Source organism: Myzus persicae, unplaced genomic scaffold (genome assembly GCF_001856785.1).
Source record: "Myzus persicae strain clone G006 unplaced genomic scaffold, MPER_G0061.0, whole genome shotgun sequence".
Classification (NCBI taxonomy): domain Eukaryota; kingdom Metazoa; phylum Arthropoda; class Insecta; order Hemiptera; family Aphididae; genus Myzus; species Myzus persicae.
This window is the reverse complement of record NW_019103067.1, coordinates 177,244-201,259: the sequence shown is the minus strand read 5'-3', so window position 1 is coordinate 201,259 and position 24,016 is coordinate 177,244. Positions and strand designations below refer to the sequence as shown.

The following is a 24,016-nucleotide window of genomic DNA, read 5'->3' as shown; positions in this document are numbered from 1 at the left end:
GCAGGGACGTAGCCAGAGGGGGGGTCCACGGGGTCCGGACCCCCCCCGAAATGTCATCGACGAAATTTTTTTTAAACGTATACCAAATAGCTGGGTATGAGGTAGATGACTATAAACCCACGTATAATCGTATAAACTTTAATCTCTATAATAACCATGTTGATAAGAAATGACACAGTACTAATTAGTAGGTACCTAAGTTAAGATAGATTTGTAATATAATAATCATGATTGTCCTTCATCAACTGACTAGATCGTAAACTTTATCTTTTATTGTTATACTAATCGTATCGTGTATACAATTTAAAGCAAAATATATTATACCATACTCGTCTGTCGTCAGTCGATGTTTGTCTACTTTCATATAAACGTACCTACGGTAAATTTTATTTCGTTTTATTTCTGTGCTCGTTTCTGTTTCGTTTTTTGTTTTATAATAATCAAATATGAAGAGAGGAGCACTTGACAATTTTTTTAAACCTAAACCAAAAAAACCATTTACTGGTGCGCTTTTAAATCAACATGAAAGTCAAGAACATAATCAACCAGTGTGCAGCACTGAAAAGAAAGAAAGAAAGAAAAAGAAGTGTTGAATATAATGGCAAAATCAAAAAGAAAATTATTATTATAAATTTTATTATATCTATGTTATATTTATACCTACATTTTTTTTATTTATACGATACTTTTTTTACAATATGTAGTATGTACATAACATAGCTAGCATAATATAGTAACTAGTAAGTCATTACGAATTTAATTTTTGATTGATTAATAATAGAATGGTTAAAATTAGTTATTATTATTTTTATTTTTTTATTTTTTTTGGTTTGACCCCCTCCGAAATAAAATCCTGGCTACGTCCCTGACTGCAGGTGTCAGTAACTAGTGTATATTATCTATAACATTACCCATATTGATCATATTATTATTATTATTATTATTATTATCATAACATTCATAACTATCGTGTAGGAACGTTTTAATTTTTTTTTCATATTTAAAGTTTTCTTCGGGGCGGTCATTTCTTTCGGCAATCCTGCAGCACAGTAAAATAATATACGCCCAACAACTGCGGCTTCCGAATAATAATTGCCACAATATTGCAATAGACTCGATTTATCGTGATATATCAGCTGAAAGATTTGACGGTTTGAGTTTCAGACGAAATGAGTAATATTGTGGTGTACTCTAGAATATTTTAGCACGAATGTATAATACAAGAGACTGTCGATAAAGAGATATAAGTGTCGGATATGGCACACGCCTCATCCCCTCACACCCTCCCCCCTTCATCAAGGGTGTCAACCCTTTATCGTAGGTATGTATCACTCATGATAGCCATTATTCCGTATATATTATTTATATTATATATGTGGAATACAGTGCCACAATGGAGATATCTTTTACTCCTTATTAGTAATTATTATTATGGGTTAGGATGATCATTGATTATGACTGTTACATATTCTTAATTCTTATTTTTGTTGTTTAGTCGTGCACATTACACTACATTTTTGAATTACACAAACCAAATTATTAGTCCGTTTGATATGACGTAGAGTTGGCCGATATATTGAATTTTACTAAGCATTTTTTAATATTATTTTAAGCTATTTGCAGTTCTTATTATGAAATTGTAGATACCTAGTTAATTTGTCTTTAATTTTAGATTGTAAAGAACATTTTAAGAAGTATTTATTATTTTTATTATTAGATTCGCCGCATACAGATGTGATTTTTTCTTAGGTACTCAATCGTGCCATACACGATTTAAGCAAAAAAAAATAAGCCTTTTACAGACATACGCCTGTAGGCAATACACATATTATATTTATAGGTATTATATTGTCGGTGTCACAGCTCACTCGAAGTCTCGAACACGCGTATATGAAACGTGCAGTTTCTAATAAAAAAACTATTAAAAGTGTACAATTTATTTTGAACAAATAATGAATAACACGATTTGCAACGCATTCTTCAATGTCACATTTGATTGTTTTATGGGCATACCTTGATATTTTTAGGGCATATTCGCACGTAATTTAGATTCTGCGGAGCGGAGCGATGAACGTATTTTTTTAAGAGTTTTTAATGTCATAATCATCCCATAGCCCTAATTATTATAATTTATAATACGTTATTTTACTTTTACCATAATATTACGAAGTCACGGTGTAAACGTGTAAAACCGTATACCTACTGCAGCAGAGTGTAGATAATATTACATAATATTATGTTGTCGGAATTCGGGCAGACGCGTTTCTCATCGTCAACGAAAGCTCAAAACGACGCCCCTGCAGCAGCAGACTCGAGGGCACTCGGAGAAAGGGGTTGACAACGATACGGCGGAACAACACACACGGTGTAATAACACCTAATATAATATCCCGCGACGTGATGGGTTTTCACTTTTGTCCGCTAGTTACATGTGTTGTGCACGCAGCGGAGGGCCGGATTATATTTATCATATATCGGAATACGATAATATAATATATAATTGATCCCGAGGCGTATATGTATGGGTTTCTATTCCGGTGCGAAGTACCGATATATTGCGGCCCCAGGCCATCTCGATTTCCATTCGGCATGAGGCTTTCGTCGGAAACGATATGCGCACGCCTCCGGGGCCCATCGAGTCAGACATATTACATATTGCATATTATCATATTATTATTACTGTGTGTGTGTGCACATGGGAGCTCGGAGCGTTAAGTGCAGTAATAGTGCGTAGGACCCCGCTGGTGAAATTAACCGTTAAATTACGCGATCGGTGCCCGCAGCCGCACCCCTTTCACTCTCTTCCTGTTTACCGACGACGTAGATGTACATTTTTCATTTCATACCTATAATATGTACCTATACAGTTTTTTGCGTTTTTTTTCCATCGCTTAAAACCCATGACCGGTCCGGTGACGAATCGCGCGCGGGCCATCGACCTTCACATTTCACCTGGACGTCGATCAAATTAATACACGAGTAATAATATGATTATCCTCGACGATATATTGTCATTCATACGCGTTACATTACTTTCTCTCGCTCCCATCTTTCGCCAGCACTGCGGATAAGACGAGCGGCGCATATTATGTCGACGGTGGTGGATGATCGCGAAATGACGGAGACGCGTACACATCACTATATAATATTATGTATAGCTCGAACGTAATTAATATCATATCGTATTAAAAACTCGTTTTCGATCAAATAATACGTAATAATAATTATAATCGGCGCGCTGCAGTTATTTGTATATTTTGTTGTGAAACGCTTTTATAATAATAAAAAAAAATGTTTACCGCTCGCAGCGATTGTCGTGGAATTTTGAAACCGCAGACTACCTGTAGAGTATTCTACGATATTATATTCGGTAGTTTTATATTATACAAATCACCGTTTATGGTTGGACGATAATTGTTTTATTTTGATTCATACCCATGGGTGGTTTCCCTAGTAGTCATTCTGACTTAGGTACTATATCATAATGTCGCGGCAAACGATATTCCGACTTTTTATTATACGAGATTAGTTGAAATTCCCATAGTTAATACATTAGTTATACGATTACAAAATACAAAACGTTAGCTTTACTACAATATACTTTATATACTACTTTATACGTATACCTTTTAACAGTTAAAAAATAAAAATAATATATATTTGAATGGCTAGTACAATAATATAAAAAAATTACTGTAAGAAAATAACCTGTTTACTGTGCTCATCCATAAATCAGTGTGGGTACGTAGAAAAGTTGGTCACATGAGTCACATGGCTGAATTGCTGCCGTAGTATACGTTGCAGTTTAGCTGCAAAAATATGCCACGGAGAAATTATTTTCGACCAATTTTTATGAGAAAAAATTGGCCACTGCCAAGTGCATAAACGTATGATAAAAAAACCTGACCATCAAACCTACATCACATTATGATGCCTATATTAAAATTGAAAAATCATTAATGAATTATTCAAACTAGTGTAATAAAACTGTCAACTACTATAGCGATCGATAATATGTTATAATGTGCCTTATAGTCTATGCTCAATAGTAGCCCGACCCAGCCCGGCCAGTCTACTAAGTAGCCGGTAGGTAAAGATATCCTGTAATGTTCCTCATTATTATATTATCTATAGTTATTAATATCTATAAAAAATATATATAGCTTAAATTTTAGATTGGTGCCTCCTAACCTACCTCTATAAGATTGTAGTTGTATAAAGCAAGTTTTCTTACAAATAATATTCTATAATATGAATAGAAAATAATATACATAACAATATAAAACAACACAATAACAATGCAGAAAAAACAAGGGAAGTTATCCAGCGATGGACCCTCCAAAATAATAATTACACTTAAACTAAAAATAATTGATATTATTTAAAAAATAAATACATATAGTTATGAATGTATTGATTAATATTAAATTTAAAATAAACTAATTTGCTATATAAACATGTATGTACCTACTGTATTAACCCATTTTATAATATATATTATTATATTGAGTTTTGCTTAACTATAGCCTATAGTCTATAGGTATTTAACTAGATATTGAGTGCTTAAATGTTCATTAATATATTCATATAATATACTTGTAAGTTGTGTATCACATTTCACATATTTTTACAGTTTATCAGATTTCCGTGGTCCACATACATTGATACCTTTAATTTATGATTAAAAAATATTTTTTAAACAAGATGTTAAAATATTATATCAGTATACAATATTATATTGTTGTGTGTTCAGTCTTCAGTGTTGTACTTTTTTTCAAAACCGACCTTGTTAACAACGATGTTACACATAATACATAAACCACATTCTGTGCATTTATAAATTCTGTTCGAAACTGTTTTATCGCATTGATACGGGTTTGATAAGGAAATTGTCCGCGATACCGGTCGGATTGCAGTATTGCAATATTGTACAAAATGGATGCGGGCGGTGCCGGCTGTAGCAATAAGTAACGTAACTTACAAGTTACAACTTGCAAAATACAAGCTCAATATCTATGGTAATTAATTTAACATCTCTGAGATAAAAACGTTTCGACTTACGAGTTTCTTACTTACTTATCTCAGTGATGGCAGCACTTCTGCCACAGTAATTATTGTATAACAATACCTACACGGATTTTTACAACCCATTTTTTATTACACAAACTAAGTAGAAAAAATTAATACAGAAGTCGCACGCTCGAACCTAATGAAATATTAGGACGAATTGGCATTCCTCATAGGCGTACGTCATAACATATTACAGCGAAAATAATTTAAGAAAGTACATGCGCGCATTAGTCATTCGAAGTTTTATTGAACGAGCACAGAACACATGTTTCGTCCCGGTCGATCGTCGCATAAAACATGCTGTTTAAGTGCACCACGACTCCCGTGAGTATCTATACTTGTAATACTTGTTAAGATGCATAATAAATTATAATATATGCAATGCAAACGAAAAATAATTTTGTAATCTCTCGAAACGAAATTGTTGTACACTTGTACCTACTATGTGTATACATATAACAACTATTGTGTGCATAATAAAGGGATTATATAATATTTTAGCGATGACAATAATATTGTCGGGACTTGTCGGGTTCCAACAAAAGGAACGCGTCCGACTGGCGAACTTTACCGTCCTTACCCATACACAACACTGCGTTCATAACAATATCATTTACCTACATAATTATTAACGTATTATGCCTAACCACGGTCCACGGTTTCTGCTTATGTAGTTTATTACCACGACTGCACCGAAGACAGATGAATTACTGTCGTTTCACGGCTGTACGTTTAGGTCGTCGTCGTCTCCTCATCCGGACGACGAGCGCTGAATTTCACGACGAATTCCCGTGGAGGTAAAGACCATTACACGCGCACCGCCATCTGCAGCAACGAGCGGCTGTGTAATAAACGTTTTCCGCGGTTCCGGAAAACGCGCACGACCAGAGTGTTGTTGTCGAGAACAGTTTTAAGTAGCCATATTATAGAGGCGGCGGGGAAATATAATTTGCATAGCTCGGAGACCGACTGTTGCTAATCGTACGTGTACCTCTTGCTCGAGATGATTTATAAATTGTACATACAGGGTGATTCGCCTAGAATGTTTACCGACATTTTATTCTTTAACCACCCATGTATTTGATGAAATTCTGATTTTTAGCATTTTTATATAAGACAATGTATTTTTAGACCATATTATTTTCGAACGCTTGCGTGTATTTTGTTTGAAATTTTTATTTTCACTCAAATTTTCTAAGATTCACTTGTATTATTATCTTATGAGTAGCCAACTTGTCAGTAAATACAAAAAATTCCGATTTCTAAACAACGGTCGTACATGCTTATGAAATTGTCTATTCCTAAAAAGAACCTGTGACTGATATATTTAGAGTATAGATAAAAAATGTGTAATTGTACATCTTACCTTGCTCAATGCGTAATCCTCGGGAAGCAGGCCGCACGCGTGTCGTCGGACCAGAGTAGATCAACTTGCATGGGACTCGTTTCACTTGTACTGCACAAAATTATATTTTTTTCTCACATTACACAATAAACGTATACTCTCAGGCAGGAAGACGACGCGATTGAGAATCAAGCGTGGGGAAAACCACGGACCATTTCATAAGATTATACCGATGGAAAATATCGTGTCCTTTTTACCTCAAACAATATAAATGGTCGGCGTGCTTATCACGTTCGGGCTGGGCAAGTTTAAAACCTCACCGAAATTTCTCTGATAAATGTTTCATCGACAACTTTCCGAACTTTTCCGTCTTCGAATTTCGTATGCTGAGAATCGTAAACCATAACCCTCCATAGACAGTCAACCGTAGTAAACTCAATCTAGGACCTAGGTGACCACTGTCCATAATATTATTATCATTGTAAACGGACTAAACGGCATACCCGTGGCAATGATCCACGGGTAATCGCGTATTTTTAGTTTCACTTTGTTATCGGTCTTATATACTCTTATACGACAACGGTCTTTACTCTTTATCGATAAGCGGCTCGTAAAGGTACGATGCACGCCTTGCACTCATCTTTATTTTGTACAAGAACAAGTTCCTTGTAAGAATAACAACTTCTATACTCCATACGCCTATACTACGCCAATTCAGAACGTGTATTGTGATATTTTAAACATTATAAATAAAATATACATTATTATGATTCAATCTTGAAAATTGTTGTTATACTAATGACATAATCACCAATTTTACGAAGAAAGGGGAGTGGAAAGACATTTTATTAACACTTTATGCAAGCAAGTTTGTGCAAGGGAAAAAGGAGTGAAATTTTTCGCGTGTGGGCTTGCTTTTACACTTTTTAAGTGTAGAAGAGAAAGACTTAAAAACAAAATTTAAATACCCGCAAACGATAATATTATGTGTTTTGAATACTTGTCGTTATTTATTGCGATCGAGCGGCGAGCCGAGACGCGGCGGCGGCTAACGCTGGCGAGTCGAGCGGTTGCAACGGCGGCGACGTTCGTTTCCGCCGCCGCCAGCGCGTCTGGAGGGGGGAGCGACTTGTCGGCGGCTGTGCCTGCGCGTCTCCAGAACTCCATCGCTATCGCTCTCACTCTCTCTCTCTCTCACCCGCTCTCTCAGTCAATCACTCTCCCGGTCTCTCACTTCTCAGTCGCATAATAACGGTGTCTCGCCGGAACCGACCCGGTAACGGAACACACACGCAACACGCGTCTCGCCGTGTGTTGTACAGTGCGCGCGGCGTTCCTTCCGAAACAAACAACCACTGCGCCGCGCTATCGGCGGTCTTCGTCACGTGTCTCGTTTCCGCCACGGTCGTGTTGTTCCTTATCCGCGGGCGCGTGTACGATATCGCGTATATCGCCCGAAGTTCGTGTGCGGTTGCCGGTTCAGCGTGCGTTTGTCTGGAAATCGAGATTTTCTGTTTTCGTTCCCTCGGCTTTTGTTCGCGAAAACCGTTCGAGTGCCGACTTGAGAATACCCGAACGCCGTCCGTGTGTTATTGTTACGCGGAGAGTGCTCCGCGAACGTATTTCGTCGATCAGTCTTAAAACGATATTTTCTACGACGAGAGAACGCACAACACGCGCTTACCACCGTTATTGCTTTTAAACGGCTACGCCTACATTTCAATATCATATAATATATTATAAGTTTAGAATAATAACTTATACTCAACAGACGACTGGGTTGCAGGAGGACACACCGGCTAATTTCGAGGTATTGTTGTATTATTAATTATCCGACAATATTAATAATAATTAACGTCGGCTACGTACAGTAGATATTATATCCGTGAGGTTGGCCCCAAGTTGAACTTTATCTGATTGATTCGAAAATGTGCAGGTTATATTTTGTAAATTAATTGCAAATTGCTTACAAAAATTTGCAAATCAATTTTATTTTTTCGGTGATCTTAATATTATGTTTTTTTTTGTTCAGAAATGGCTTTCAGCGTATAATACTAATACTTATATCATATTTCATAGGACGTTTTTAAAAATTCTAAAGCCCAACTTGCAATTACTTTTAATCAATTTGCGAATATTGTCTCAGTTTTTGAATCGATCGAACAAAATCAGGTGACTGCGAGGTCAGACAACTTAAGGTGGGTCCCGAAATGGGTTTGCTTATAATATTCAAAAAACTTTTTTGCAAATTCTAATAACAAACTCTCAATTGATTTGCTAAATATTGGCATATTTTTCGAATCAATTTGGCAAAGTCTGTTGGCAGACTCCATGGTTATGTCTTTTTATATTACCCATTGATAATACATAGTAACTAGTATTAAATATTAATTAATAATATTTATAATCAATGATTTTTTGAATATACTCGTTATAAACTTCGAGTGTTCTTCAAATCAGTGAGGCGCGGACCTTAATTCTATATATAATTATATATAATATATTTAGGAAAATCCGTTGATTACGTCCACCGTGGATTCTCACAGCGAGTTTCTATAATTACTGAAAGCACGCGCGTGCTAATAACTTAAAAATTGAACCTTGATAGTTGATAGGATTATAATTGTATATATATTTTAAAAATAGTCTTGATAGTCAATTGACAGCACAAGATGGTGCTCTCTTGTCGGAGATGCCAGTTACAATATCGAATTTTTGCTCATATTATGTACTTGATAATTACTTTATATTATAATGTTATAGACGAAGTTCATAAACATTTGAAAATTCAAAACACATGATGTGTTATTAAAAATGAATTACATCTATATTATTATCATAAACATTTATTTTTGAACATTGAAATAAAACCAGAAATTAGTTTTTATTAATAATCTATCATCTATCGCATTAACGAATCATGACACTCAATAATGTAAAATAAAAAATCATTTTAAATGTCGAATTAGAAGATTCCTTTTAATCAGACGGTTTGTTTGCTATAGATGCGATGTATTAATTATTACATTTGATACTTAATAATATTACACAATTATAAACACTATTTTATTCATTAAATGAATATACGAATAACTAAATCTTTGGCACTTAAAAACTTACTTTTCCGAACCATATTAATGTCGGTTGTCTGTATATATATTTATAAACAAATTAATAATTATAATAGTAATTATTATAGAAATCGATACTATTATGCACATAATATATTCAATATTAATTATTATTTATTATGTTATGGTAACACAATTGGCTGGATTTTTTAAACACACTCCTTACTGATCAAATGTTGCGTATCACAGCTATTATTGTTACATTAAAATAATTCCTTATACTTATTTTATAATAAATATTATATACACGATACACCTATAATACGAGGCGATATAATATTGAACTTCTTTCAAACACTATTTACAATGGGTCAATTGGATACACTCCACGCCAATATTTCTATATATTCGATATAATCTACATTTGATTTCGATTCATAATATATTTTGATTGTGACAAATACATTAATATCGTAGTTGTTGCCTGACTTAAAATATTCCATTCCTCGTCGTACAATAGTAATATACCTAATACCATAGGTATTACTAATACCTATATATATATTACTATATTATATATATATGAGATACAGACATTAAGTAAAATGTATTTTGTATATGCAACATAAATAATTATTTTGTTATTATACATGTCGTAAAGTAAGTATTACGTGAACTCGGCGAATACGACTTTATTTCCCATTGCCTAATTAGTTTGTTTCACGCTTGTTTTTATTTTCTATTTACTCAAAACGCATTTTAATTTCCCTGATATGATAATCATTATGTTATTGACCAATTATAATTATTACGAATAGCGTTCAGCGGTAAATTCGAAATTCGTAAGGTTAGACGGTCGCTTGACGAAACGACAACCACCTTAACCTGTACATAAAAAATATTTTGATCACCAAAGTTCCATAATTAAATACGCCTAGTGCATAAATTAAAAAAAAATAAAAAAAACACGTTCCGTGTATTCTTATATAAACACATTTCTTTATTTTTTATTAATGAATTTTAAACTCAAAATATCTCAAACACTATTAAAGATTAAACCATCATAATATGATAAATAATTAAGCAAAGAAAAAGAAAATAAAACGTATGAAACGTAAAGCTCATATATTTTTAATTTTGAAACCAATATGGATAGTGTGATTAGAGGACATCTTTTGTTATAATTACAGGATAGAGCAATAATATATGACAAATTGATACTGAGGGAGGAAAGAAGGTATTATAAATTTAATCTGCTCTCTTGAATGAATTAGTTAAATTGATTGAAGTCATCTGTGGCCCACCATAGGGGAAAGTCAATAGTACTGTATTCACTGTGATAGAGCCCCAGGTTAAATGCACGATTGGATAGAAGATCATGGCCAGTACACATAGATACTGGTAAGTGGTAACTGACTGGTATATTGTGCAATAATCGTGTGACTAATATTTTAGGACTGAATGAAAATACGAATAAAGGGGGGATGGAATGAAAACATTGTTTTTGAAAACAGAGACATATGACTGCCACTCCGGTAGATTTTTCTATTCGAGCTTCTCATATTACATAAATTAAGTCATGTAAAAATATAAAACAATATACTATAACTTATAGGTACCCACGGTAATAATAATATCACGCGCCCATATTAGTGTATAGATATTTAAAATTACACTTAAAGAAAATGATTGCAGACGTATATATGTATATGTTACCGCCAATGATGATAATTAGGTATTGTTAAAAATGACTAGTCTATGTTAACACTGACTGTTTTACATAGGTATTGATATTATTGGCTAGTCTTTTTAGAGAATACCTAACTAAGATAGACAATCATAGAACAAATTTAATATTAATACATAATTTCTATGATTGACCAGTCATTGTCATTATTGACTAATACTATGTAGCCATTGATAATTTTAGATATAATATATTATATTTACTATTTAAGAATAAACAATGAAAAAAAAATATAAGAAAAAATTAATTTTTTCATAATAATTATTATTTTAATACTTGTATGTTGATTATTGATTATGACGTATGGGTATCACTTATTCTCGCATGATAAGCTGTTATGGCATTTCGATGTACAAAGCCGGTTATTAGATCTACAAGTACATTTATTTGTTTTGCATTTTGTTTTGCAGTGGCACCGTGCACAATGCATACAAAGACTTAAATATATCATAATAGTTTCCTTGGTAATATTACAATATTTTGTCTTTAATTCATAAACCATGCGGTCCCTACCACCATGACCTATTGCAATGTGACTATCGTGTAAAATATCAAATAATTCGTCATTTGATACATAATAGTGTACATTTTCTGAATTATTACTTATAGATTTAATAAGTCGTTCTTGCCCATTGAGTGTTATTATATCATACTTACGAATGTATCTGTAATCCTTTGCACTTTTCTTCCCAATTTTTTCCTTAGCTAATTTAACTTCTTGCAATCTTAACATATATTCTTCTTTGTTTAAAAATGATTTATTATCTTCACGTTTATTTTTCAATAAATCAGATAATGCTTTGTAAAATTTTTGACGCATTTCATTTGAATTCATTTTTTTAATAAAACAATTCAACACTTTTCGAAATGAAAAACTATACAAAACTATAAACTATATTATACGAAAGTACAACGTAGACTGTAACAATACTTATGTTAGGTTAGTTGCCGTGAGTATTAAAACTATAAAAGATACCTATTATTATTCGTTATAAAACAGATACCTAATCTTAACGTGGGTTTTTAAAGTTAAAACGATAAAAGATAACATTGACTACACGACGATAGGATATGTTATAATAACTAGTGAATTTATCAAATTATAACATCGTCTGATTTATCAAGTCAATGTTACAAATATATGTTGATTATAGATAATGACCAAGTTACCCAGGCATTATATTAATTGGCTAGTCAATATCATCATTACCTGAATTTACGACATTGACGGTAACATATATATTATATCTATTAGTGTACATTATGAACGTATCTTCACTACCAAATCAAAAATACCTTCAAAAATATTATGCAAAAATCAATAATTTCATAAGTTTAAATTTTCGTTACTTTTGTCAAAATATTTTGAATGGCTGTACCACATACCGTCGATTATTGCAAAAGTTGATTTCGTCGTTTGTTTCCATAGATGAGGACCCAATCGTCGGTGTAACGCGCAGCGCACACAGAGCGAGGCTGAGACGCGTCGTCGTGCCCTGTTCCATCACAACGTCGCCGCACAGCCGGACAGCCACGTGCCGCAGCGATGGGCAACTCGAACAGTCACGGCAGCAGCACATCGTACGCGACCGGCGGCGACGCGCGATCGATTCCGCCGCACTCGTGGGCGTACTCGTTCCCGCGGTCGCAGTACTTCAGGCAACCGACCACCGGGCCCAAAGTGCTACCGCCGCACGTGCCGGGCCAACAACGGCCGCGGCTCAGGGCCACCGAAAACGGATCCATGCTGCACGCGGCCGGCACCATAAACGGTAAACGGCCGTACGAGTACTCGCACCGAGACGACGTGAGTAAAATATTTGCAATGCACATGTTATCCTAGTTGTGATTAAATCACGGATTTCTATGCTCTAAAAAAGCATTAAAATCGGTCGTATGATTTGCAATAAAAACCACAAGAATATGCGAAACAAAAAAAAAATGTTTAATATACAAAACTAAAATAATCTATTCATAACTTAGTCAGATACTCAATGCAAAACAAATAGTTTTTTTTTAAATAAAATTGCTTAACAATATTACAATAAAAAAAATATATACTTCCTGTTAAAAACGATAAAAATGTATAAAAGAAAACAATAAACAATTGCACAAAAATCCACGCTCTATAGATTTATGATTATTCTATTGTGTGTTATGCGAAATGAGTATTGCGGTGAGTATAGCATAATATATACAATTAGTTATTGATATTTAAACATTTTTAAGTCTCATTTTAGAATAGTTACCGATATAGAAGTGTAGAGCCGATTAGCTTTCAGCTTAGTGTCCCAGCGACCCCTAATTATACTTAACCATATTGAAGTCAGTCACTTAATGATGTGTATTCGTTGAAATCAATAAATGTATTACAATAATTAATATACGAGTTTCATTGGGTAAAAATTACATGTGTTACCTTTGGATATAGTAAATATATTCTCCCGTGGTTATTACGGGATTATTGAAAAATATCCTACTTTTTTCCGTTTATATTTACACCCTCCAGCTTTTTATAGAAACAGTATACAATGACAATACCTAAATAATTTTATCAATGATTAATACAATATTTAAAATTAATAGTATGTGTATAATTAATTTTTAACTAACAATAAAATACAATAAATATCATGCTGAAAAATAATAATATTGACCAATCTTTCACTTAAGATAATTCCATAAAGTATAACTGGCCATGAATTCGTTATTCAAAAATAAAACAGTCTAAAATATTATAAAATCCTTGCAATAATGCATTAAAAAAAAATGTGTACAAAATACAAGTCGTGTTATAGTAAAATATAAATGGTATAATAATATATTATTATGACAACTAAAAATAGTTGTGATACTTTCCACATTGCACCTTAACACACGTGTACCACGTTTGCCTATCTAAAACTCCCTGTTACAAACAACTGATATAAAACAATATTATCCAACATTAATCATAATTGTATAAGCAGTATACGTAATAGTACTATACGACAAAAAAACTATTTATTGAACTACATTAAAAGTTATTTAAACTTCGTCAAAATCGGGATTTTTAATAATTGATAAAACATTACAACCATTATTAAATCTTTATTAAGTATTGATAACTGCAATAATGGACATATTTCTCACTTTATCTTTAATATAAATTTATAAAATAAATAATACAAATTATTTAAAAAACAAAAAATAATTATTTAGTTGGAAATATAAATGCATACCTATTTATTAGAATACTTTAAGTAGAATATAATACAAATAATATTTAAATAAAATAAAAACATTCTTTTAATGAATTTATAGATACATGTAAATATAAAATATATATTATACTACATATTATAATAGCGTAAGCCGTGTGTCTGGCTGTCTGCTCATATATTTTTGTATGGACATGTTTTGGTTTAAATATTTATATTCGTTTTTCTTTTATTATGAAATCAATATTAGTATTTTCTAAATGAAGGTCAATAAAGTTTAAAAATCTTTAATATGTTATAGATCCAACATGATTATGGATACGAGATTCAAAGACATGTACCTAGGGATGGAAGGCGAGATCGTATGGGGTACAATATGTATACCAGCGAACCGGATTTACGGTTTTCAGACTCCCGCCAACTCCCACCGATGGGTTACCAACATCATCACAATCAGGGAGACAATGGCGCTGTCAAAGGCAGGATGTCCCGTTCTAAAAAGAAGTATAGAGCTCCTCAAGTGCCTCCATCTTCATCGCACCATAATGGAGTGAGAAATATGAATTTTTAGAAAATATAGCATGTATCCCAAGGCTTACCTCTAATAGAACCAGTTATAATGGTTATTTAGTTATGTAAAACTTAACGTATTTGAATTTTAGTATTTAATAATTAATTTAATTTAAAATATTACACGAAATATGTATGAATTGTATATGAATTATGAGTATACGTGAGTAGAGGATTTAGGCGTTTAATATAATATATTATAATATAAAGACGATCTACATTATACGTACCCAAATGCGATTTCTTCCAGTAATTAAACGGCTTGATGTCTTGATGTACATATACCCATTGGGTTTGACATTAAATCGGTATATTTATAAAAGTTGTGTGTTTTACGTTTCGCAGATGGACAGCTCTTCACCGGACTCTTATCAACATTGGGAAAACCACAGAGATAATAGTAGATCTAGTCAAAACAATGGTATGCCAAGATTGAGATTATTTAAGACTAGAGCTGAGACAAAACGTAAGCTCAGTAGAGACGAATTAAAAAACGCAGAATTTCAGCCTGAAGTTAAACCACAACCTAGCAATTTACATCGAAGCATGTCTTCCCCACAATTTCAAGTGAGTAAACTTTTATTGTATTTTTGACAAACTGTTTAGTTTTTAAAAGATTCGATTTAATTGGTAGTCCACATCTTATTTTCTTTTTATATGATTATTTGAAAACAATTCTGCTATATAATATGAATTATGATACTAGTTGTGTAAGGAGGTGCTGAAATTAAAATAATAAGTATAAAAAATTTTTTACAACGTAGATAGCGTCCATGGAGTATCAAATTCTAATTACATTAATATCAGTAATTTATACAGTGGTATATTTGGCTCTCGCATTGTGTAATGAGTCAAAAAAACTAAAATTATATTTTCTCGAGGACTTTCTAGAGTTAAAAAAAACCAAGTATTCTACATGGTAAAATATATGTATTGTTATTTATAATATATATAGTAATATTATTGATAATGAAATACAACCCTAAATATAAACACATATATATATGTATAAATATTTTGTTTATAATATGTAATATATATTATGTATATTAAAACGAAAACCATTAAAAACTCCCCAATGTATAGGTTTTTGAATATTGGCCTACCTGCGTGGGTATATGTAATTGGTACCAAAATGGATAAATATTGATGAAAATTGTTGGGTGGTAGGTAGAATACATTTTAATTTGCACCAAAATTCAAATTGATACCACACTACAAGTTAGGTTAGGTTAGACCAGACTACACTCAACAACTTACTATACTTACTAGGTACCAAAAAGTGAATAATACTTCTCTGATGATTGACCCTCAAAAACTAAATTATTATAATATCGTATCAAACTATCAAAGAGATACATCATTCAGCATTGAACATACGTTTGACTTTTAGTCTTTGGATAAGTATATTAGATATTAAAGTAAACTCCATCTTTGGATTCATGAAGCTTGGAATATTTGCATTTACGCACATAAACTTTTTCGTTCTTAGTATAAGTTCCCATAGACACTCTGACACGCGTGTAAAACAACAATCTTGTGTCGCTTTCGTGATTGGAAATAACAATCAGTAACAGTAACAGTCTAAGAAATTATCGATTGTTAAAATCGATTTTAATTTTGGTGCAAATTTCAATATTCCATATAATATAACGAGGTGGTGTAAGTTACATATCATCGTTACATACATACATTTAAAAAAAAGGAAATACACGTCATATTCGATTACTATTGTGATGTCGAAAATTACAAACTCCTTTCTATAGGCACATTAATATGTTATAATCACTATATTCCAGAATCTGGAATGCATGCCCGAGATTTCTATAACATAATCTAGTTTAAATCGGTACTATACTTAATGGTGTGTTTGCCACACATGCCACATTATTTTGGTCAGCTGTAACAAAAAAAATTATCAATATATTTAAATACATTTTTTTTTAAATCATAGTACAATATTAAATAATTATTGCATAATATAAATATACATAAAATATAGTTTATGGAGTATAGGTATAAATATTTATATATAATTCGACCTAACTTGCACGCACTATAATAATAAAAATGGTCGCTTTTACAACAACAACAAAATCGTCACATTTTGTTAGCACCATTAAACCTTCACCGCCCCTAAATAACAAATGTTAGCGTCCTGCATATTTGACCCCTCCGCATATTATTATACTTTTCTATTAACAACGAGCCACTGTTCTGTATAACAATGCGGCAGCTGCAGATATTCGGGACGTCCTTTGTCGCGCGGGCCAGTTAGTATTTACGCAATAGAGCAGCTAGCTAGATCGGGTGAAGGCATAATAGGAAATCCGCCGGCACGCGTCAAATTGACCGTACCGGTCCAGGCGTTCAAAATAATGATCTTTGGGATTAATGCGATAGAAAAAAATCACATTTGTTAGGACAATTTTTCATTTGTGTAAAAAAAAAAACTAAAGAAAAATTATTTTGGTAACCACCGTCCGCCACTTACGACTTACCATTATTATATAATACGCTGCTCTATATTTAGTACAAATTGCAATTATTTTTTTTTATAAATTATTCTCTGCAAAATTCGATCAAAAAACGAACGTATTTATTCAAAAGTTACCCGAAGGTTTTTTATAGTAACTTTAAATACTATAACTTTACTGGTCCAATTCTTACAGGCCGAATTGAAACGTGTGACGGAAAGGCTAAGAGAAAAGGAATTCCGTCATCCGCCCGTTGGCCGCGCTTCGGAGAGCTCGTCCAATCCGGCTTCCGAGGAATGCGCGGTCGTGGTCGCTGACAGTGACAAACATCGAGAAAGCCCGGTGAACTCGAACAGACAACGGTTAATGGCCGATAGGGCCAAACGGATGTCCAGGTCGATACCGAATCTCGCTACAAAAGTACAAGAAGACGATGACGTCCGATGCACGGGCGAGGGTTCGTCAGCCACGGGTTCCAACGACGAGAACAAAAGCCATGATAAGAGAGCAAAGCCAAAAACAAGGTATGCCCTATTGAGCATGGCAACCGATTATTTCAATGCTTCAAGTATTTAAAGTATTTTATATTGCTTAGCGTGCCAGATATTAAACCGAAAACATTCTATTTCGGTATGAACGAGTTCAACGATACGACAAAGATCAGTAGAACCTCTGAAGACGTCGACCGATTCGCTGAGAGCTTTAATAAAACGAACGCTTCGCCGTCTGATAGCATTGCTAGCAGTGGCCCAACAGATGAGGTATAAATCAAAGAGGGTTTTATAATTATTAACAACATGACAAGGACAAATATACTTTTAATTGTTTTTAAGTTCAATTTCATACATTCTGTGAGCACAAAATTTGATCAACTACTCACATTTTTTTTTTATTAAATCAAGTTGTGTTTTTTTTTTAAGAACTACATTTAACTAATATTATATAATATTTTTGTTAATATGTATACTTGTTTATTTTTAAATTATGAAAAAGACAATTAAATGTTTCCCTTGCATATTTAATTCAAATTTTGGAAAGGTTAGGATGTTAGGAACAGTATTTTATTTTTTTGCCATTATGATAAAAATTAAAAACCTAAACTACCTAAATTGAAACATAAAAGTATAATATTATTTTATTTATACATAAATATTTTAGAGTGGTGGTGACATATCTCTTCAACTAAGACCTACACTACCAAGAAAACAGTTTGATATCCCTAGATTTAGTCCAACAGCTGCTTGGCGCTTGCTCACTGCTTTAGAAAGCCCTTCACCAGTTAGTCCTAATTGTAGCGGAGGAGAGGAAGATTTAATACCAATTATAGATCAACCTCATAATTCTGGTGATAAATCTGGGGATAGTGGTATTTCTGGAGATGCTAGTCCTAATTCAGCCCATAATTCACAGGTAATACATAAATAACATGTTTGAAAGTATGAATTTAATAAACTATTATAACTTTTAGGTTGCTTGGACTCCACAGCAAGACTTAGAAGAAACAAGTTCAGATGGAGGATTGGAAGATTCGGCACCAGTGTCACCTCAAAGTTTGGATACCACACAATTTTCAAGAATCCGTACAGTTGCTAAACCAAGTTTCTGTCTATCCTTACCCAGAGATGAAAGTACAGGAATTGATAAAAGATATGGGCAATCAGTGAGTTTTTTTATTATTTAATAGTAATATTTTATTAAGACAATAAAATTTATTGTGTTCTATAAAGAATGAAGATTTTTCACCAATGAACCCGCCTAAATCAAATGGTTACTTCAAATCTAAGTTACATAGAGGAAAAGCATCAGCAGATAGAAACAAATCACATTTGGATGAAAACTGGGTGTTGAGTAGAAGTGTACCAGATTCATTGCATCAATCAGGTTTAGTTGGCAATTTTCCATCTCAAAATTGGAGTCAATTAGAATGTCCAACTAGAGATGAACCTTCTGATGAAGAATTAGCTATGTCATCTTTACCAAAGTTTTCATATTTAGCTGCAGGCAGACGAGCTATGTATTTGCCAGAATATAAATCGTTGAACTATTTATATCAAAAGTATATTTAAATATCTAAATAACTGTTATTAGAACTCTTTTTAAATATTAATCCAATTAATAGGGATATGAAAAATGTGCCTGAAAATAAAGCCATTGTGTCAAAGTCATGTGAGGACCTTACAAGAGACGACCTGGAAGATGAAGAGTTACCAGTCATAAATGAAAGAACAAAACAACAAAAATCAACAAATAAAAAGTTTGCATTTCAAAGTACAATAAGACAAATTGAACGAAAAAAAATAGCTGAAAAATTATCAAAAGAAGCCGAGTACAAAGGTAATAATACATATATATATAAATGCACTTTCATATGTTTATAAAGGTTATATTTAATTTGAAATGATTGATTACAGAACGTCAGAGACTTAGTGAAATGGAGGCTATGCGTCGAGTGGAAGAAGAGTTTCAACGAAAACGAGAAAGAGAAAAAGCAGACATTCGACAACAGTTGAGACTGTATACGTTAACACAAGGTGATAGAGAACCAGCACAACCTCTCCCATCTGGTACTCAAGTACTCTCCGAATTTCGGGAGTCAAGACGTGACTACAAAGATTTTAACTCTTCCAGGTAAAAATGATTTCATAGTGAAAATATTTATTTATGAATCAATATATTTAACTAAGCTGACCACTTTGTAGAGTTGAACATGAACCTAATAATCGTTCAGAAACTCCAGTAAAAAAGTCAACAACTGTTCATCCAAAAGTTGTATACCAAATGCCCAAAAGTACACCAGTGTATGTGACACCGAATACTGTACGCAAGCAGTGCAATGGAACTGAAAAAGGATCATCAACGCCAACATCTGGAAACTACAGAAGAGACTTTGCTCAAGGGGCCCTGCCACATTCTGTGGCAAGTTCGGACTCAGAAGTGTCTGTGTCGATTACTCGACCAACTTCACGTACAAAGCACAGAAGCAGGTAGATAATCATTAACTTATACCATAAACCATAGTTACTAGATGACTAAGGTTAACAATTATATTATATAATATATTACTTACCTAATACAAAACATATAACTTACTACTTACTACTTACTACTTAGTGAATTTGAAACGCATGACTATTTAATTCAAATATATTTTAATACTAAATAATACTTAACAAAAACACAATAAACAATTAACAAAAATAAATATTGATATCAAAATGGTGAACATATTCATTTTTATGACAACATTAAGTTTTGAACATATTTGAACAAACTAAATGTATTGTAAACTTTGAATATTAGGTTTAACTTTGACTTAACATTATTTAATTTATAATATTAGTCATAAGATTGTTTTTTGTATTCTCTACAAATTCAATAAAAAGGTTTATTTTTTTACTTGTTTCATTAAGTGACTTATTATAAACTATTGGTAATATTAGAAAATCCATAAAACGAATAAAAATATGATGGAAATTATTTTAATCAAGAAAGTCAGTGCCTATGAATGAAGAAAATAATTTTGTAGGTGTCATTAAGATAAGTGTAAGAAAACATGAATTTAAGGATAAGGTTAATTAGACGTTTGATTTTTTAAAATAAGGAATATTAGCTATTATATGTATTACCTAACAATAATTACAAACAAAATAATCATACCATAATAATCAGTTGAAAATTTTAAAAGACAAATTAAAGTATTCAAAAAAAAATTCCATAAATTATAGGTACTATGCAAATTAAAAACAATATTTCAGCTATTTTCCTTTATTTTATAAAGCTTTTACATACTTTGTTAACTACTTGCCTGACAAACAAAAAAATAACCTTACAATGTCAACAAGATTTTACAGAGCATCGATAAACTTAACAATAAATACATTGTAAATGCAATACTAACTACTATTATGCTTTGGTTAACAATTCTAACACAGGTTTTAGCAAGTATGGAGCTCGGGATTAAGTGTGTATTCTAGTCAACAAATATTCAAGTCACCATTTCACCAATATAGGTTGGTAGTGAATGTTACTTGGTCTGTCTTAAATTTTAGGATAATTGTGTTTTTATTTTACACCATTTAGATCAGCCAGTCCAATATCTGATCGAGAAAACAACGACATTGGAATAAATCTTGATTATATACATATCATAAAAAGCTTAAAACAAAAACACAATAACGAAACAGTAATTATCTCTTAGAAAAAACCTTTTTATACATTAGTATTAAATATAATAAAGTTATTTTTATTTTTATCAGGAATTAAATGAAGTTACCAATGAAAAGATTCCGGCTAGTTCTATAGTCGGTTTAAATTCTCTACAACCATTTATGAAAAATAAAAATTCAATGTACAAACCTATTGTTTTCAATCCGATAAACAAGAACAAATTTGCTCAACCATTGATGTAGATTTTTATATTATTATTTACCTAATTTTTAATGTATTGTTATTGTATTTAATTAAAATAATTTACTTGACTAATTTCACTAGAAATAATTAGCTAATTTTTATATATACATACATATTTTATACATATAAATACTAAATAGTCATGATTAACTAACTTAGTTAATGATGTAAATAGTAATATTCAGTAATTATACTTGGTAAGTCAAATAAATTATTTAGTTTTAGTTAATCCAAATATTTTGTTTTTCACTCTAAGTGTTATTTATATTAATTTCAAGTTAACATTTATGTTTCAATAATTGTTATCTTATTTTATTTAGTTAATAATGAAAATGTACAACTTATATAAATGATTCACACATGTTATTTTTGTTAAAATGATCACTTTTTATTAAATTTAGATGTTATAAAATTAAAATACCTACTCCATGTTGATTGCCATAATAAAATTGTTTAAATGTATCTAATAACTGTATTTTATGTTTATAAATATTTATTATTAAATAATGTAGAGTGTAAGTACAATATGACACTTGGCACTTGCTTAAATGAGAACACTGTTGGAGTATAGATGTATTATATGAAAAATATCCAAATTATTGAACAATAATTACCAATGTTTAGAATACATTTAATATGACTGAAGTATAAATTACAAATATTATCTTACAACATATTATTTATACGCAAAGGAATAATATATTCTTATATATTTTTTTTTTAAAGTTCATAAAGTCATTTAGTTGTTTCATTTCAATCACTAATATGATTTGTGTTTTTATATATTTTATTAATTATATCTTGGAGTTTAAAAATCTCATATTAATAAGTTAATAAAAATTAAAGCCTAAATAGATAAATAACAATTAACATTTTTCATTGGAATGAATTTTATTTATTGACAAATTATATATTAACAATAACAACCTTAAAATAATTTGTCTAATAAACAAAAATCAAATTATTATTGGAGTCAACACTCAAATAATAAAATTCCCAGATTGTTTATATATGTACTTACTACTTATCAGCCAGGTATCTGTAATCACAAGCTCTAGATTGACTAAAATAACCAAGTTCTTAAAATAGAAAGTATATAGGTAGGTAGTAGGTAAATGGATAAATATGTGTATTTGAAAATAATATACATTAGGAAATAATCTTATAACATCGAAATATTCATCAACAGGCAACAGTGTTTGCATAGTGTACCGTAATATGGTAAAGTAGTAATGTTGAACACATTTTGGCTGAACATAATTATTTCTATGAAGTCTTAAACATACGAAGTGGGTACGCATAAGGCATAGTATTCGCTGCAGTTTTGATCATGATTACCTATTATGTAATAATTATGATGACTTAAGAGGATTTCAGCGGACTGTTTGTTTTCTCTCCCTGACACACGCGGGACGCGCCATATAGACAAAACACATTTATGCAGAATCGTTTTTTTTTATATTTTTTAGTAATATTAGAGGAAAATTACTCATTACATAAATCATAGAGGGTTGTATTTTTGAGTGTAAGACATATCGATTTCTCAAAGATCATTGTCTCAAAACAATTTAATCATTTTTAAATCAAATGCATTTTCAAATTTACAATTTTCTTACGATTATGATTTTTTTGTATTTACAATGATGTGTTTTTTTTCTGTCATCTACATTATGGTTAGTAAAAATGTTATGATTTTCGAAATTAGAATCTTTTCTGATAGAAAGTGAATCTAGTTGGTACATTTGAGAGATGTTTACAAAATTCTCAGTAGTTTTCAAAAGCAACGAGATAAACAAACAAAACATACTAATTTTAATGTTAAATCAATTTTTGAAAAAATCGATATCGAATCGAATCATATTTTTGGTAGAACTCAAAAACTAGTAAGTCACTTGTCACTTTTTTTGTTAAAATATTTACTCTTTTTGAAATATTTATACATAGGCGGAAATTCATTGAAAATATTGGGGGGGGGCACCATTTTTCAAATAACCCTAAATCTGGGCGGGGGGGGGGGTCTCCTTCACAATAACTGATGGACTTTTGGAGGGGGTTTGACGGACTTTTGGGGGACTTAACCCAATTATAAATAATTTATAACTTTGAGAAATTTTCAAATTTTGTAA

The 24,016-nt window shown here is 31.8% G+C and overlaps 1 protein-coding gene across 4 annotated transcripts in view; it reads left to right on the top strand.

The window, feature by feature from the left end:
* LOC111033704 overlaps positions 1 to 22,132 on the top strand; it is a 61,057-nt gene extending 38,925 nt beyond the window's left edge. For 2 of the 4 annotated variants that reach the window (XM_022314580.1, XM_022314581.1), the window contains 13 exons: positions 12,663 to 13,040; positions 14,735 to 14,983; positions 15,349 to 15,570; positions 17,676 to 18,004; positions 18,076 to 18,241; positions 18,639 to 18,890; positions 18,949 to 19,140; positions 19,208 to 19,536; positions 19,600 to 19,814; positions 19,892 to 20,108; positions 20,180 to 20,464; positions 21,561 to 21,663; positions 21,737 to 22,132. In XM_022314580.1, the coding sequence (XP_022170272.1) occupies positions 12,780 to 13,040; positions 14,735 to 14,983; positions 15,349 to 15,570; positions 17,676 to 18,004; positions 18,076 to 18,241; positions 18,639 to 18,890; positions 18,949 to 19,140; positions 19,208 to 19,536; positions 19,600 to 19,814; positions 19,892 to 20,108; positions 20,180 to 20,464; positions 21,561 to 21,663; positions 21,737 to 21,889 (2,973 nt within the window). In that variant the 5' untranslated portion in view covers positions 12,663 to 12,779 and the 3' untranslated portion in view covers positions 21,890 to 22,132. Of the gene's footprint in view, positions 1 to 7,653; positions 8,226 to 12,662; positions 13,041 to 14,734; positions 14,984 to 15,348; positions 15,571 to 17,675; positions 18,005 to 18,075; positions 18,242 to 18,638; positions 18,891 to 18,948; positions 19,141 to 19,207; positions 19,537 to 19,599; positions 19,815 to 19,891; positions 20,109 to 20,179; positions 20,465 to 21,412; positions 21,491 to 21,560; positions 21,664 to 21,736 lie in introns of those variants that run through there. The other 2 variants (XM_022314582.1, XR_002604456.1) reach the window with 2 other exon arrangements.
* Positions 22,133 to 24,016: the final 1,884 nt, after the last annotated feature.